This window comes from Prinia subflava, chromosome 3 (genome assembly GCF_021018805.1).
Source record: "Prinia subflava isolate CZ2003 ecotype Zambia chromosome 3, Cam_Psub_1.2, whole genome shotgun sequence".
NCBI lineage: Eukaryota > Metazoa > Chordata > Aves > Passeriformes > Cisticolidae > Prinia > Prinia subflava.
The window spans coordinates 29,059,784-29,077,899 of NC_086249.1; the positions used below are offsets into that span (position 1 = coordinate 29,059,784).

At 44.6% G+C, this 18,116-nt stretch overlaps 1 protein-coding gene across 2 annotated transcripts in view; it reads right to left on the reverse strand.

Moving 5' to 3' along the window:
* The window catches only part of MTMR2 (myotubularin related protein 2), a 64,048-nt gene extending 52,979 nt beyond the window's left edge, over nucleotides 1–11,069 (reverse strand). Inside the window, exons 1-2 of one of the 2 annotated variants that reach the window (XM_063394521.1) lie at nucleotides 10,873–11,001; nucleotides 342–452 (exon numbers count right to left, since the gene is read on the reverse strand). Coding sequence is in view for 1 of the 2 variants with exons in the window: in XM_063394519.1 (XP_063250589.1) it covers nucleotides 10,873–10,952 (80 nt within the window). In the remaining variant the exon portion in view is untranslated. Of the gene's footprint in view, nucleotides 1–341; nucleotides 453–10,872 lie in introns of both variants that reach the window. The other variant, XM_063394519.1, reaches the window with a different exon arrangement.
* Between the last annotated feature and the right edge of the window lie 7,047 nt (nucleotides 11,070–18,116).

Consider the following 18,116-nt stretch of genomic DNA (forward strand, 5'->3'; position numbering starts at 1 on the left):
AAATTTTTTTCTGTAATGGAAGAACTACTGTGCCCTCCCTTTCTATCTCCATTTTTGCTTAAATGCAAAACTTGTCACAAGTTACTATTTTCACTCCTCTGTCAAATATGGCTAAAACTGTCCAAATGTTAGAAAAATTATTAGTGGACAAACCAGACAGATACATACACACACATGGAGAAATGGGGCTTAGGAAACCAGACTACAAATCTCTGCTCTCTTCTCAGTTATAAATATATTTAGTTAACATGCAAAAAAGAGGAATGCTGTGAGTTAAGAAATAGCTCCTTCCTTTTTTGGAGTCGAGAACAACCCAAATTCAATGCTCTCTTTGCCCTTACCACAATGATGGGGAGGGAGTTCTGTGTAGGTGGTCACATCTGAGTTACTCACTGCAGGCTCTACTTAGAGTCACTGTGGAGAAACTGAGATGACTCATTCTTCCTCATTGTCTAAAAAAATAAAAATAAAATAAAAGAAATAAAAGAAAACACACCAACCCAGGGACTACCAGAACACTGTATCAATTGAATCAGATGAGAAAAATCTCATGCAGGATGCCTGTATTTTTCTGTATGTAAGGTGGAAGCAGGAAGTGGAATCAGAATGTGGAATCCAGAATTAGAGTATGTTTCAACAAAAAAAGGTGAACTCTGTTTTTCTGTGGTGCTCTAGACAGCAGCGATCAGTAGAAGGTGTACCCAAACAGGTGGGAATACTGAAGGCCCAAGACTGCTCTGCTGGCACAAATCCTGAACACATCCACCAATAGTTCCCCCACATCCTCCTTCTCACACGCCAGTGTTTAAAGACTACTCTGCTAGCATGTTGCTTCACCTCTGAGGAAGAAGACTTGGGAAGTGCTCCCTCATAAGGTGTGGAGGCTCATTTTCAGTGTGGGAGTGAGATATCAATTCTAAGACTGGAAGACACAGCCTGAATTTTCAAGAACAGTCTACTCCAAAAGTCAGCTTGGGTAAAATATGAGCAGAAGATCACACATTTTAAATATTTTTTTCGGAGAGGTTCTACTTACAAGTGAGATGCTGATCAATTTTGATTTGTTAAAAGTATCCATCCATCTGCTAGTTAAATCAACTGATTTTTACAGTCATCCTTAAGCAGTTCATTTCTGGTACTACAGGTCCCAGTGACCTGCCCAATGACCTTCATCATCTGCGGGGGGAGGTGAATTTTTCCAGGGGGATGTAGGCAAGCCAATCAGTGATCAGCTTTTCTGCTGGCACCTGGATTGGTCACTCAGAGGTTTGGACACGCCTCTGAGGACACAAGAGTTAAAAGCAGGACTCCAGGGGGGTTCAGTCTCTTTTGGATTCTGGTTTAAGCGGACAGATGTCTCAGGCCTCCTTCCCCTGCCCAGCCACGAGGCCGGGTGGGGGAGGGGAAACACGTGGTCGGGCTCAGGTAAGCCGGAGCCCCAAGGGGGGGGGGAGAAGAGAAGGGACAGGACTGGAACTGAGCTGCCCCGTCCAGGATGGAGGGGTGGAAAACTGTGGAAGTGCCTTCTGTGTGTGCTCACCCCCCTCCCCCCCAAACTCGGGGAGAAGGTGCCCAGCCACATGGGGGTTGCCGAGCCTGGGAGTGCCTGAGCCTGCACCCTGCTGGGAGATAGAAACTGTTAACCCTTGCTTGGCAGAAAGAAACTTTTCTTAGACATTGATTCTCATGACTGGTGGTTTCAGAGGAGAGAGGGAAGCGGCCTGGGACCGAGATGATAAAGCACGATTAGAAGGAACCTGATGGGCAAAGAATGAGAGGAGTAGCTTTCTGAGCTAGACTTTTCTTGCATAATGTCAGCCATGGACTGAACTTAAGTCTCTTTTGAACATAAACTGCATTTTGGGTAGATACAGCTGCCCTTGCTTTTGCTACAGTGACTGGCACTTGAAGAGTGGAGGAGCAGAGAAGAGAGGGGGAGGGTGAGGTGGTGCCCTCTGCCCTCAGGGGAGCCCTGCTCTCAGAACCTCGGCCCCTAGGTAAAAAGGGGAGAGCTCGGCATGCAAGTATCCTTAAAAGAGCCCTGTATGCAGCTTTAAACTATGGACAGCGGTGAGAGCGCTGGACATAGGAAAAAGAGAGTGTCACCCTGGCAGACTGCTCCGGGCGGTGCCAGGGGTGACATGGGAACACATAAGGGGTGGACCCGTGTTTTCTGAGGAACAGTCTGTGGGGTGAGAGAGACTCCTCTCTCCCTTGCTGAATTGAAGATTGGGGGTTTTTTTGAGTGGTGATTGTTTGATTTAAAACCCAAAGGTTTGGTCTGTGAAGAGTAATGTGTGGGGGGTAGAAACTGGGAGAAGAGAAGAAATGTTCTGAGAAGTTTTTATTTCTGTCTCTGTGTGTGTTTAAGAGTTTTTCTGTCTCTGTTCTTATGTAATGTAATAAAGTTTTAGTGGGTTTTTTTGTTTTCAAGATTTAAGCCTGCTCTGCTCTGTTCCTGATCACATCCCACAGTAGTTGTTAGAGAAAAAACATATATTCATGGGTGCATTAACATCTGGCCAGTGCCAACCCATGACATCTCCACAGCAGGCAGACAGGCCCTTCAATCTCACAACTGCACCAAACCCATTCCCAGCCTCCAGCCCTTTCCTGGGCAGATTTAGCTGAATCTGCTCAGGAAGGTAATCCCACTACCAATGTGTGCAATCTTTCTCTTCAAGAAGACCACTGAGCAGTGACATCAACTGAAGCCAACAATAGGATTTATTAAAACAGCAATACAACCAGCACGAATGCTTTATTTTCACTAAAGGCAGAAGGTACGAATGAGGGTCAGTAATTCATATACCAGTTCATTTCATAGTGGGGTAAAACTTTGATCACAAAACAGCAAGCAATGATCACAGTATATTCACTCCAGCAGTTATATTTTGTACAGAAAAAAATATTTGGGTTAACCTTTAGCTCTGTCATTCAGTACTGTCACTGTTCTTCATAGGCCATAAGCTTTGTAGTGAATTTTCAAGGCCTCAGGACATGTCACTTTTGCTGTGCCTTGACTTTTCTAGGCCTGCTTGTAGATTTGGTTTAACTGGTTTGGATGTGACTACAATTTCTGTAACTGGTCAGGTATGTATATCCCCTCTGATATATTTTTGTTTGTGTGTGGTACAACCACAGTTTTGCACAGACAGCAGTAAAAAGCAGCTATTCTACACAGAATATTTACCACTAATGTAGTAACTCTGTAGAGAGAAATACAACTGCCTGGTTCCACAGCAGAGGACTGGAGAAGTGGAGACACAGGATGTGGCATGGAAGAGTAGAGGCACAGGATGAGAAACAGGACACAGGCTTGGTACCTGAGACCATGGCCATAAACAACTCAGCAATCGTCAACCAAAGAAATGCAGACCTGGGGCTGGACAAAACTGGCTTCAAACATAACAAAGAAACAGTATCTGATACCCATAAAAGCAACTATATGTAGCAAAAACTCAGATGCAATGTGGAACTGCAGACCAATGAAGAAAAGAGATGGGTGTAAAGTTTCACCAAATGTACTAAAATGACCCCAGGTGGGGAAGGAGGGAAGGAGGGAAGATGATGATGAAACTCATACTTCTCCCAGGAAAGGACTCCAGATGCTGACAATTTGCTCTAACATTCGCTACTACCAGAATAAATCAGCGACATTGGAACCCAGAGGAGCAGAAGAGGAGTGAACATAACAGCATGAAGAAGGAGAGAAACCAAGAACTAAAGGTACCACAGCTTGAATTGCATTATTATTCTTTGTTTTTCCTGTAAGAATTGCATCTGGACTAATGATGATTAAAATTCAAAAAATTCAGTTACGCTAAGAATAAATTCTTTGCTATATAAAAACATGCTGCCTTTTTGGCTGTGAACAAGGTTTTGAGTGTAACACTTTGTCTGGACATGCAGTCTCCACATCACAGTAAATAAATCCAGATAAAAATGTTTTTTTATTCTAAACAGGTGTTGCCAGTCTTCCCAGAACAAAGAAAAAAAAAAAAGGCAAAAAACCACATAAACTTCTGTTTTTCCAAATAGTTCAGCAGAAATATGATCACACACCCACACCTGACCCAGATCAAATTTGTATCATTGGGTGACCCAGCATTAATGATTCTGGACCCATGGCCAGAAGACTACTAACAAAATTACTAGAAAATAACCTTGAAGGGGTTATGGACTTAAAAACTGCTAACACTTTCTCTTCATCAAATATATCAGCAAAGACAAAGAATTCACGTAGCAAAGAGAAAGAAAGAAAGCACAGACAAAGAATTCACGTAGCAGAGAGGCAAGAGAGAAAAAAAAAAAAAGCTACCTTGCAATCACTGGAAAATTACTGAGTGAGAACATTCTCTGGCAAAAGTAACTACAGATGGTAGGAAAGGGAAAAGCAAATACTTGAAAAGTTCCACTGATTTTTTTGTTGTCTTCCACTGATTTTTTCTTCAATTAGCTCACAGTTACTGGGGCAATAAAAAAGCCAGACGTTATTTCAATTTAGAATGAAAATGGGGTAATTACTGTGGCAGTGTCTCTCCTGTATTCTCACTTCCCTGGGTTATCCCAGACATCTCTACAAACCAAGCACTTCATCCCCTTCCTGTCACACTCTTCTCTCGTGGTGGAATGGGCTTCCCATGGACAAATAAAAAGACTTTTCCATGTGCTGTATTACAACTACACTTGTACATAACACCCATACATCAAGGTGACCTCTGGACATTTTCCTTAATTTCTAATGAGGGCCTGTTGTTTGTTTTCCTTGACTAAGCTTTCTGGTAACACAGAATATCCTGAACTGGAAGGGGCCCACAAGGATCACTGAGTCCAACTCCTGAGTCAACAAAAGCCCTTTGGTGTATGGATCAGGTCTCTTTTTATGCTGCTGATACCCTCGGCACTGAAAACCCAATAACAGTAAAGCAGGTCATCAGGAAAAGAGTAATGAAAAAGAAGATGTGGACAATCGATCTGCTGAGCCATTAAAGAGGTGTTATGACCTTTCCAAATGCAGTTCTTGCCTGTACGCATGAGGTGTAAAAGAATTAGAAAAGGAAGGCAGATGATAAATCATCAGAAATAAGTAACAAAATATGTTCGAGACAGGTGTTAACCTACCAGGAGTACAGTCATGCAACAGATAGGAATTGTGTGATTTGACACTGTCAGGTCATCCACAATCTTAAAATTCAGGTTCTGCAATTGCGCCCATGCTGTAAATAGCCTGTAGTTAAGGAACTACGTGTACAACTCAGCACTGTCTAGCAAACAGACTGCTAGTCAACATAGCATTACCATCTCTCCTTGGAGAAGGCAGTGCTTGATGGGACCCAAGAGAGTCGTGTTCTGAGCCTAGCTGCACTCCTCGCCAGTTGTCAGATCTTGCCTCATGTCTCCACTGCAGTTTCTCATCTCATCCTTAGACTTTCTCACTCTGTGCCCAATCTCCCTGCAAGGAGTCCCAGTACTCAACTGCACTTCCAAGAGCTTAGTAAAATTACCCACCAGGCATTATTAAAAATATAGTCCTGGCTTAGGCACAGTTGAATAGCTGGTCCCCATCTCGTCAACACAGAAAGCATCACCATCTGTACAGCAGCTAGAACTACAAGACTGCAAATTCCTGTGAGGCTTTTAAACATCAGTGTAACCTTAATTACAGTACAATGAACAGGTGAGTGTCAATCGTATCTTATTTTCTCAAATGGAAAATATGCTTAAACCCGAATATTTCTGTCATCAGTAAAAAGCATTTTACTGAACGGTCAGAACTGGGACCAAGAGATGTGCACGTGCCTGACAGAGGAAAACTTTTAAGCTGAAGGTCTCGCACTGTGAGACAAGTAGAAATGGTTTCTACAGAATGCAGGAGCAGAAATGTGCATGACAAAGACCTCTAGTAAAAATAATTTGTGAATTCTTTAGAGGTAATGGTTTCTCTTCACTGCTATAAATTAAACGCTCCAAAGTCTTTTCCACTAAAGTTATTTTCACTATTTTCTGCCCCAAATCCTATGAAAAAGATTCTCCTCATTTTGCAAATCTATATGCAGGCACAACTGCTATTTATCTTCACAATACACAGTACACCAGAAAAAACATCCCTGTCTCAGAATGGACTTCAGTTGCAAGTAAGTGTTAGAAATTATCACTCATTTATTAAAATCAATGATAATGAGCCCATCTGGAGCTGCTAATTGGTTGTAGGCATAGTGTCAAGTTCCTGAGGTGCAAAACCAGTTCATTATCAACACTCAGCCAGCAATGTACTTGTCTTTAATGGTAACAACTCTTGAGAAATCTTGCTTTGCACTTACAAGAAATCAAATGCAAGAAATGCTCTCAAAGCCCATGAGGAAAATGAAAGCTACTCGCATTTCACCGAACACCAAAACTGGCAAAAATCTTCCCTTTCAAACTCTAACTTCAATGACTCATCACAAAACAACTCAATCAGCAAAGCTCATACATCTGGTAGCAATGTGGTGCTACAGCTCAAGTCCTCCTCAGCCAACAGCTCTCAGAATGAACTCTTTCCAGTATCACTCTCACCCATGGGGAAAGAATTCCTTCAACATAGACCTAAATCAGACCAGGTATTGACAGGGCCTTATTTGAGACAAGAGGGGAGTTCATACCTCATGGAGTTACTGGTTCAACAGACCTTGCTGCACTGATTTACACCAAGTTTATGTTTTCAGAGTTATCCCTGCAAACATACAGACAAGGAGCATGATTGCTCTCATATGCTTCAGTAAAAGTGCAGCGCATAGGATCCATCATGTCTGCAGACCTCTGGGGATGATAAACACCAGAACAAAGGTGATAAAAAGCAACCAAGAAAGCGGTAACATCAAGCATTGCTACAGTCATGCTGGTAGGAAACATCTACCCACTGCCTTATCTTTCTCTCATTTTATACTGATGTTGAAATATCACTGACATCTCCTATAGCAGCTCTTTTACAGTACAATCACCTCCACACTTTTGCACAGGCAATACAAATTTATCTTCGGCAGACCTAACAGAAAGCCTCTTAGATATCTTGCTGGACCATTGCTCAGACTGAACTGTGATATGCTCTTCCTGAGGAACACAGAGAGATGTACGCTCATTCAGAAACTACAGAACATAACCACACAGACTGCATGAACAAAATGCCTAATCACTTCTCATGCAAAGTAAATATATGAAGTTTGCCACCACTGTTTTCCCTAAAGTCATGTGTTCTGCTAAAGTCGTACACAACTCTGTCTGGCTTTCCTTTCACAAGAGGAAAAGCTTATGGTGGAATTTTGTAGGCTGTTCCTTTGAATTCCAGAGGTCAGAGGGTGCATATGCAACCTCAAACCTGCAAAAACAACAATACAATAAACCCACCCACAAATTCATTTTAAGAATGGTCTTGGAAGAAGTCTGAATAACCGGCACAGCTGAACTGTGTTTATCACTCACTCACCTAGGATCCTCAAGCCATTCTAGAGCTATAAAAGCAGTCCATAACCCCGAGCAAACCTTGCTCTTCTGGATATAACCAATACTGTAGCTCATCAAATGTTCGAATCAGTGTTTTACCTCACTCCTCCTGTCTCACGGGTTGTTCCTGGACAGACACTGCAGACACACAAACACTTCTTGCAAGCTGCTAGTCAAATACCACCACAGCTCTTCATGAATAGCTGGCTCATGGTCATGTGTCTTCCAGGATGACAGGATGGAAGTGGAATATCCATCCTAAGTACTGACCTTTGGAAACCACAGAGAGCGGCAGAACCCGGTGCTGTGCCACACAAAGCCAGCACTGGGTGAGACGGCTGAGCCTTGAAAAGCAGAACAGCTGCTTCAGCACAACTATGGGGGCAGCTGAGTTAATTCGCTGTGATCTGCTCATCTGAAACTAACTCGGTGTTTTCACAGAGAGATGGCGATTTTTTACCCTGTACAAACAACTACACTGGAAGTCTCATTAGGGGTTTTTCAAATGTTTTTCTAGTTGGGACAGAAAGTAGGTAACATTTAATTATTCCCACATCTTTCCTCAAGGACCACAGGTATTGCACATTACTAGGGTATACTAAAATATCAAAGCAACTTTCTCTGTTAAAATGCCCTTACTGCCATATCTGAAGTGCTTTATCAAAAGACCAAGCTATAATGTTCTTCAAGACACTTATTCAAATGTGAGCAGCCTTATGTATAAGTAAACTCTATCAAGCATGTCTACTTGAGGAGCTAGATCTTAAGTACCTCTAGAAATAATAACACTTCTAACCAGGAGCTGAGAGACTCCAAGAATGCACTGCTGTATGTATTTCATATTAGCACCTTTCCAAGTCTTCTAAATCTTGCATAAAACAATTCAGTAACTACAACTCAGTAAGGCTTCACATGGCTAGGTAATGGTGATTCTGGGATGAGTGACCTTTGAGTCATTTTTTGGTTTTTGTTCCTTTCAAATAAAATGGATTATCAAAACTGATGACAGCATCCTCATGATTCATTGTGCTCCTCACATCACCCCCAAAGCTAACTTCTTCTTTTTAAACAAAATCATTTGGTGAAAATGTGTCATAGGTTACAATTTGAAGCTGGTCTAGCTGTTAGATCACAATCACAGAGATTAAAACAAGTATATTTCAATGCATACAAATAGTCCAATTAGCTTCAGAGAGTTAGTCTGATGTATAAAATAAAATTGCAATACAGCTTTAATAAAAAAAAACCTGATGATAATCAATCTACTGTCCAATTCATAGACAATTATTTATTTGTGCATATGCATCAGTAGATTGGCAAGGGAAACTGATAATAAACATTCTGAATGCCACCAGGCATCTCTCATTACAAGACCCTAGTTTTATTTTCTTGTAATTTTGCCCTAACCTTGAAGCATTTCAACTAAAAAGTTTCACAGCATACACCAACTCAAGATGAGGGTATTTTTATTAATAATTACAGATGAAAAACATCAATCTGTTTCAAATACCTGTATTTTGTTTGGAATACATTAAACCCCCCCAACTGGCCAGCTTTCTTCTATGGGTGCTAGATGTTCAAGCAGAGACCTGAGATTCTGAAAGCCTTGGGATAAGCTTTCTTCACATCCCAAGAAATCTGTTAGAGTCTGGGCCTTTCCAGGGCTTGTAGGACACAGCTTTGTGCATGCTCAACAGAAACAGATTTATCATCTCAATTTCCCCACGGTTCCATTTGTGCAGGGCATGCTGCCGAGAGGCTCAACAGGAGCTTCCTTGTAGCCACTGGCTCTTCTCAGTTAAGCTCTCTTTAGTGTCCATAGGCCTCTTACAGTGAATGACCTCCAGATGGGTCCAAGCTGCCTGAGCTGATGCGGAGATAAAAAGAAGAATAAATATATTGGGTCAGTTAAGTATGGGGAAAGAAGCCTGCAGGCATCTGGCAGGGCACTGGTAGAACTGCACAAGGAAACCAGTGCAGAGAGCAGGGAAGAGAAGAATTTGACGAAGAAGGGTGAAATGAGGGTCAGGAGTCACGAAGGACTCAAGAATGAAGAAACCCGAGTGCAAACTGGGCACTGCCTGTCTGAGGAGCAGCTGGGTAACAGCCAAGCACGGGAGTTTTGAGATGCTGGCAACAAAGTGGCCACCAGCATCCTGGGCTCTGAGAACCCAAGAGGCAGAGCCAGGAGATCCAGGGAAGGATCCCCCTCTACTCAGCTTTCAGTAAAGCATTTCTGGAATATTGCATCCAGGTACTGGCCCCACAGTGCAGGAAAGTCACTAGGGAGAATACAGGGAAGCACCACTGGGATAGCGGAGCTGGAGTACCCTGCCCATGAGGAATTACTGCTTTTGGGGACCAAAAAAGCAGCCCCAGTGCCCCCAGTGCCAGTGGAAGATACACAGGAGATGCTGATGGGCTGTCCAGAGAGGCTGTGTGCACTTCATCTTTGGAGGTTTTCAATACCAAACTGGGTAAAAGCCAGAAGTAGCCTGATCTGATCTTAAAGCTGTCTCTGGTATGAGCAGGTGGTTGGACTCAGGGATGCTGAGATCTCTTCAGCCTGAGTTATCCTGTGATCCTACAAACTGGGCATGGCAAGGGCAGACAAAACGGGACAGGACAGCTTTCAGCAGCCATCAGGATATCCTGCTCCTGGGCTCTGCCACAACACGAGGCTTCATACACCACCAGCCCTATCAGTCTCTCAGTGCCTGCCCTTGCTACCCTACCGCAACCTTCTCCATTAAACACAAGGCCCAAGCAGGATGTGCTTTCAATCACAAAATTCAAATTTCACTGGCAGCTCATGGACCGTGGGAAGAACACAAAAGTCTCCTTTCAGCTTCTGTGGCTTAAGGACCTTGAACATTACTCATATGGCGTTACAAGCCATTCAGACAGCAAAGTCAAGCTCTCAGAAAAAACCATGATGGCAAAACCACAGGCCACAGGAAATTTGCTCCTGAAGAGGACAAGGCCTGGCATGGCCATGGCAGCGTGGTGAAAGGCGGCTCCCAAGCGGGTGCTGCTCCTGCCCTTCCAGCCACGCTTACCCGTGCTGCCCATCTCCCAATCCCTCCGCCGCAGGCACCAAGGGCACGGGCACTGCTTCGGCTGTGCAGGGATTTACCGAGAGCTTGGTGGAGGTAGCATCTCCTGCTCCGCAGCAGCCCCGGCGCAGGGACACCCCTGGGGGAGAGACCCGGCCCCGGGGAAACGCAGGAACCTGCTGCCCCCGGAGGGAGCGAGCAGCACCAGCCCCATCCCCTCGGTCTCCCTTTCCCTGGCGGCCCCTCCCCGCTCCCTCCCTCTGCCCCCACGCCCCGCGGCGCTCCCGGCGGCCGAGCCCGCGGGCGGGGGCGATGGCTCTGCGGCGGGCGGTACCTGGACAGCGAGTCACCGCTGGGCGGCCGCGCCGCCGCCCGCCCGGCGCCGAGGCTCTCGCAGCTGGAGCTGCCCTCCATGGCGGGCGGCCCGCGGCGGGCGGGTCCCCGCTCCCTCAGCGCCGCGGCCGGCGCCCGGCGGGGCGGGAGGCGGCCATGCTGGCCCGGCGTGCCGCGCGGGGGGCGGGCCGGGGCGGGGCGGGGAGCGGGGCCGCGCCGGGGCCGCCCTCGGGCCGCCCCTGCGGTGGGCGCGGGGCTCGGACCGTGAGGGGCCAGGGTGGGCCGCCATGTCTCTCTTGTCCTCTTGGGAACCGAGGCAAGGTGGCAGCTCCCGGGCGTCGGAGCGCGGTGGTCGTTGCGAAGAGCAAAGAAATGGTCTCTCTCAAGCATCCCTCTGGCAGTCAGCTCACCTGCGTTAGGCTTTCCAGTTGGGCTGTGTACCCACAGTTAAAACAGTTGTGCTCCTCACATTGGGGTGGAGCAGGGGCTGTGAAGGTGGCAGGTCACTGTCACACGGTCAAGGCTGCGGGGCGCTGGCACGGAGCCTCTGCGAGTTACCCGAGGGAAAGCTCGAAAGCGTCCCTGGCGATCTGTGTCCGGAAGGCTTTGCAGGCACAGTTCGGTATCGAGTGTTCTGCGGGAAGAGCCGTGGTGCGTCCAGTTCCTGAAGCAATCGAAGAGCAGGGGAAAAGCTCTTGGCATTGCTCACAAAGACTGAAGGGGACTGCATCTTAAGCCTCCCATATCAAGGATGCAGATGTGTTTCAAATGTTTAGTTTTGGCAAGAATCTCATGAGGCAAAAAGAATGAACCACTGGGGATGTGTTAGGAGGCTGGTGGCTTTCCTGAAAGGCCTGCTTGTTGGTAAAGAGGGTCTGATGTCAGGAGCATCCGTCCAGATGCACTTTCCTGTTTTAATACTACCTCAAAACAGGATAAACCCTATATCTTCTAAGCATTTGTACACTCTGTGGCTGTAGAATGGTTACCGAAACATCATCCCTCTTCATGCTCCAAGGAGTAAATTAGTTGGTGTGTTTCTCTCTGTTGTTCCCCATTTTTTCCTATCGTCAGAAGTCATGCAGGATGCTGAAGCAGGTTCACAGCATCCTCACCTGAGACTGCATGATCCAGCTGTGGAACTGCCTCTGTTGCTCCTTCCTTTGCTCCCTATCAGCTGCTGTTGAGCAAGGTTGATGTGGGATGATTTTGAAGCTGGTTTAAACTTGAAAATGCAGCTTTGTTGAAGAAGGGTTTATTTTTATATTTTTCGTTTGATCTTGTGAGCAAAAAGTTACCAAATTGGCAAATGAGTTTTGGGGAGAGAAGGTTTCAGCCTAGAAAACTGAGTTGGTGGGGGGTTTTCAAAAATGAAAACTCTGTTTTATGGCTATAAGTGAGATCCTTGTTTGAAAAATAAGCTAATTGCTAGTGGTTTATTCCAGCATTAAAATCCAAACAAAATGCCTCGACATCATTACTATTCAAAGATCCACATAACTGTGCTGATTTTGTTCCAGCTATAAAATTATTTTAAATGTTCAGGTTTTTTTCTCCCCTCTGGTAAGGGCAATGAAAGTTTTAGAAGCAATGTTTATTAATAAAACCCGAGGTATGAATAGCATAGTGTCTCTCTGTCTCTTCTGTTTAGCTTTCCATCCACGCCTGTGTCCGGCGAGCAGATGGTGTCCTCTGTGGGGACATGTGGGCAGGGAGTGCTGTGGCAGCAGCACTTCAGCATCTTTGCTCAGCAGTCAGGCAGTTCCTGGTAGCCTTTTCCCTCTGGTGCACTCTCTTCCCAGCCTTTCCGGGGCTGGAGTTCCTGGCGTTAGTAACCCTTGGGAGAGGTCAGCGCTGTAGAACTAGCACAGAGCAGTGCATGTCTCCCTTCCAAATCTTATCGAATACCCTTGTGGTGAGTTGGTATTACCTCTATTCCCTCTGCTAAGCTTAGTTTGATAGAGGTGCAGCTGTTTAAAAAAGTCAAGTAGGAATAAAAACAATATATAAACCTCCATTGCTATATGAAAGTATTAGAGTGCCTTCCTTTCTTCCTAATTTGCTATTGATGTGGCATCTCTAAGTAGTTTATTGATGAAGTGCTCTATTTGCTTTTCACTGCCCCGTTTTGTTCTTGGCCTTATCCCCAGGGCCTGTGAAACCCTTTAGAAATTCCCACTGGTGCTTTGTAAATGAGAACAAAGCTAATCACCTCCTGCATCTCTCCTGCTGCTGAAAGAAACTAGCAGTCTGCCCAGCGAGTCTTTCTGCTCAACAATGCCACATTTTCAAAGTCAGTCAGAATATTCTCTCTGTGAAGTGTGTTACCTCAGGGCTCTTAAAAGTGATGGAGAATTAAATAAAGGCCTCACATAACCAAAACCAATTAAGGATAATTCACAAGACTGTTGTATAACTGATGCAAAATAAGTGCAGTTCAGTCTGTTAATCTACTTTTGCTTGTCACATCCCGTACCATTATCTTACAAGTATCATCATTTGGGTTTGTTTGTTTTTTTTTTTAATGAGGGACTGTTCTGTCATTTTATGATTTCAACACAGGAAACAGTAAAATAAAACTAACATCATGGATAAGTAATAAAATTATCTGTGTTCATCTTTAATGCCGTGTGGCTGATACAGCTGAGTGGTATCTGAGAGAATGACAAGGAACTTCCTTGAATCAAAGGTGTAAAAGATTAATTCCAAGTAAAAGACAAGCAGACATCTTCCTGTACTTCCTGAAATTGTATGCAGTTGTAGCATATACAAAGTGAAAAATACATAGCCCCAGGCTTTCTTAGGTGTTTAGAGGCTGTCAAAGCTGTGGTGAACACAGCACAAAGAGGATAATTTTATGTACCATGTAAAACATGATTAAGTGAGGGGAAGTAAGACTTTTGCTTCAGTCCTGGGTGAAAGTGAGATACTATTTGTTTCCATTGTATTTAAACTATGTGTCTGTTGAATTAAGGGCTTTCTAGCTCTGGATGTACGTGTGGTCCATACATCTGCTATATCGATGTGCCAGATGTTATGAATCCAGATGTTCTCATTCCTGGATTAGTTCCTCAGTTTTGCTGCTGCACAGCCAAACACAGGTCTGTTGTGTCTCACACTGAGAGCATGGGGCTTACCAAAGCTAGGGGCAGTCACACATCCCAGACATCCTGGCACAACCTTTTGCAGGGGTCTTGTGGGGATGTTTGGCCATGGTCTGTGACTGCTTCTCTAAATGTCCCTGGAGCAGAGCAGGGATCATGCTTCTACAGGGTCAAGGGGCAGACCATGAAGCAGGATCGTGTACTCAAATGCTCCACTCTGAGAAAGCTTGCTCCCCTGCCGCAGTCTTTGTGATAACCTGTCTTTACATGGTACAGCTCATCAGACATCCCCCTCTCTCCCTCTTCCCATCACACAACTCATCCCATGGTTGAAAAGCCAATAAATAATTAGGGAGTCAGAGCCTTAATCCCTTCTGAAAATGATCGCCTAGTCCCTTTTGCTCCAATCCCAACATTAAAATCTTACCCATCCTAAAACTAGCTCTCTTTGCTGCAGCTCTATGGATCTCCCATGTTTTTGCCACTATACTCATATATTCCTGTGCCCTCTTAGACAGCACGTTAAACAGTTCATGGCAAAGGCAGCTTCACACACTGTGCCTTCTCTAGTCTAGTCCCCATCAATGAGTCAAAAAAATTTGCAGCATGACTCAGTCCCATAATTGTTCTGAAAACCACACAGCCAGAGACACCTTTGTCTCTTCTTTGATTCACTAAAGTGGTTCTGAGATTTATTACATTTTCTTGTCTTCTTGATCTACAGCTTAAGGGCAGTGGGCAGCTGATAAAAGATTCTCAGTGCTTTGGGAAGGGCGGATTGTCACTGGTAAGATCCCACTGTGATGTATGATCATCAAATCACACTGGAGGTGGTATGTGTTCCTTTTGTCAAACCCCATCAGCTGATAAAGTATGAGGTCAGAAACAGCAAGAGCTTTGGCACAGGCAGAGAGGCTGATGAAGAACAACTCACTGTGGCTGTGATTTGGAACTAGAGCTGCTTGTGGTTGCAAGAACATCTGTTACAAGATGGTCATAGGGGACATGCACAGATTTGGTCCTGCTGATGCATAATGCCTGTGCTGTTGAAGTTGGAAACTAGTCAAAACAAAGAGAGGGACTTAGGACTTACGGCTACATTTAAATTGTCACTGTGCCTCCAAGGTTACTATACTTCTGGTTAACCTGATCAGCATGGTCACCTCAGCTCACTCACAGCGTGGTTCTTTGCTGGCTGTGCACTGTGACAGTGCTTTTGCCTTGCACCCCCTCTGCGTTTGACAGAAACAAAAGCTAATGACCAATGATCCTTTAACACTCCTTTTTGGTCACTTGTTTTTCATTTTTTATGCAGTCATGCATGTATTGATGCAAGGTGCTACAGATGTGGGGCTCTGGACTCAACCTGTACCTAACCCTGTACACTATAGCTTGTTACCTGTTTATGAAGCACTTTGGATGGCACACTGTTTTGTTCTTCCTGCTGTCTGTGTACTGCTTTCTTGTCCTCACACCCACCACCAGCTCATGGCTGCCCACAGAACACTCAGGCGTTAAATATGCCACAGGCTAATGAGTACATCAGGTTCCATCCCAGAGTGTGCTCGGTGTGCATAGTCTGCTGGAGTCAGGCAACTCACCTGGCTTTTAATTGCCTGATGCTTTTAATTCTCAATGGCCTGTGCAGTACTGCAGTGCTCTGTAGCCTGTGTTTGCTGACAGCACGGACTGCAGGCTGAGCAGACAGGGAGCCTGAGGGCTGTGGGCACCTGCAGGGATGCGGGCATCAGGCTCTAGCGGCAGAACTTCCTCTACATGCTGCAGAACACACAGATCAATTTTTTTGTGTCAATGCAAATCATCTTTTCTCCTGAAGGACTGTATACATCACAGCAGCTGTCTGGCTGTCTGCAGGTTTGGGCTGCTGCACTCCAGCAGCTCCTTGGCCTCTCTGTAATGGTCTCCAGTTTGGCAAACATGAAGTAAGAAAAAATTACTCACAGGAGTTAAATTTGAAATTTCTGGTGCTTGGTAAACCACTATTGATGGAAATAAATATATTTCCAGAAGTTGTAGGGTGATCAAGCACAAAGGAAAGATGAGGAGGCAAAAATTGCTTTGGTACTGTCAGAGTGTCTGAAGTCCCAGAACTTGCAGTCTCTGAGATGGGGAAAGGTTCATATGGAGGAGAAAAGTCTCTGTACCTCTTGGATCTCAAATCTATTGAGATCCTGATTTATAGTCCTTATTTATACACTGATTTTCAAGCAAACATTCATTTTAAATTAAGTAATTTTATGTCTACATTGTCTGAAATAGTACTGTCTATACTGCCTATGTGCACAGAGACTTCTCAAAGTGAGATTTTAATCTGCAGCTGTTACGTTTAATATCTACAATTAAGGAAATAGTTAAGAATACTTGATTTTATCACATTTAGACTTTCTCTTCTGTTAAGGAAGATGCACATTTGTGGCAGCTATTTGTGTTTTTTAATGAAACACAATAAAATGTTGATAGTAAGATCTGCAGATGATATTAAAATGAGAAGGACACTTCTAGAATATAAAACGCAGTACAAATTAATTCCTTTTGGTTTCTATTTTATTTACCTTGATGGCTCAAATTTCCATGTGGAAGGCTCATACTTTCTTTTAAAAGCAACAAAGTGTTACACTCTAGTGATGAAAGAGCTGGAGAGCTTAACAATGAGTACAATAAAAATGAAGTATTTGAGAGTGTTTGATTGTCTGCTCTGTGTAAGTTATCTGTCTGCAGTGTGTGAGCTGTAGAAAATGTTCAGGAAGCTGTTGAAGACACATTAACCCCATGGAATGAGAGAAGAAGCTTATTGCCATTTCCAATGGAACTAAAATTTGAAAGAGGAAGATCACAGGGCCTTAATGGGGCCAGAGGAGAACCAGGCTAAATATTACAGAGATGAGGCAGGAGGAAGGAACTGGTTCTGTTGTGAGCAGAAGCCAATTTGCTGCACCTGGCTCCATGGCCAGCATCCCCCTGACCACTTTTTATTTTAGCAATGAGGACCTACCCAGGGAGTTGTTTTTGACTCCAAGACCATTACACACCCAGTAAGGTGCTGGGCAATACTAGGAGCACCAGACAGCTGGAAAGGGGAATGTGTGCTTCTCCCAAGAAGGTGGTAGTGGGTGGCTAGTCAGGGAAGTGCACAACTGCAGGAGCCTGCAGTATCCCAGAAGTGCTCTCAGACTCTAGTTTTGGCATAAGCTGAAAGCACAAGTTTCTGCTACTGTTCTCCTAGGCATGAACAGCTCTGCCCTCCTCTTGAAGCTGGCTTTAGATCATGAAGGGAGCGGCCAACTTTTATCCATTCTGCTACCTGTTTGATTGATGAAATCTGTGTTGTATTCGTCAAAGTAATGCATGAAAGAAATATTTAGGATGCAATGCCATATGTACCAAAAAGTTAGGAAATGCCTGGTTCTCAAATTTCCAGTATAAAATAAAGGGACCCCACTCAGACATCCCATCTCAGTGCTGGATGCAGGGAAGGTTCAGGACAAAAAAAGTAAAGGAACTGTGCAATTAGAAACCAGTTTTATGCCTGCACATAAGTGCAGGCTTCACAAGCAACACCAAACGTGCCACTTCTGGTCATAGTTCAGCATTTGGATGTCAAGAACTTTTACCCTGCACAGCAAGGCTCTGATGCAGTGTTGAAATATACCCTTCTGCAGCTTGTAAAGGCCAAAATTAGCATTAGTTATGTTATGTGTGAGTCACCTCTGAACCTTTGGTACGGTAACTCAGAGACTTTGCTGATTTTGGTACCCTTATTCTGCTTGTTCACCTCTGTATGGTCGGAGTCTGGGATGTTTGAGAAGATTTCTGTCTCATGCATTTGGCTCAAAGGATAAGGAGAGAGAGCACAGTCCAGTGTCCTCTTTCCTGCCCTTGAAGGACAAGAGCCTCAGGTGCCTGCAGTTTGGGACATTAAGAGGGATGTACACTGGTGGTGGTGAGTATATGAAGGAAAATGCTAGCCTCATTTCTTAGCTGGGGAATTTTTGACCCTGACAAAGAAGAAGGATGAGAAGTGAATTTTAGTGCTGGATATGTTGGCACTGCTGTGGAGAGAGAACAAAGAAACCTAAGGCAACTGTTCTTCTTTTTCCCCCGCTCAGGGATGGCATCCCTC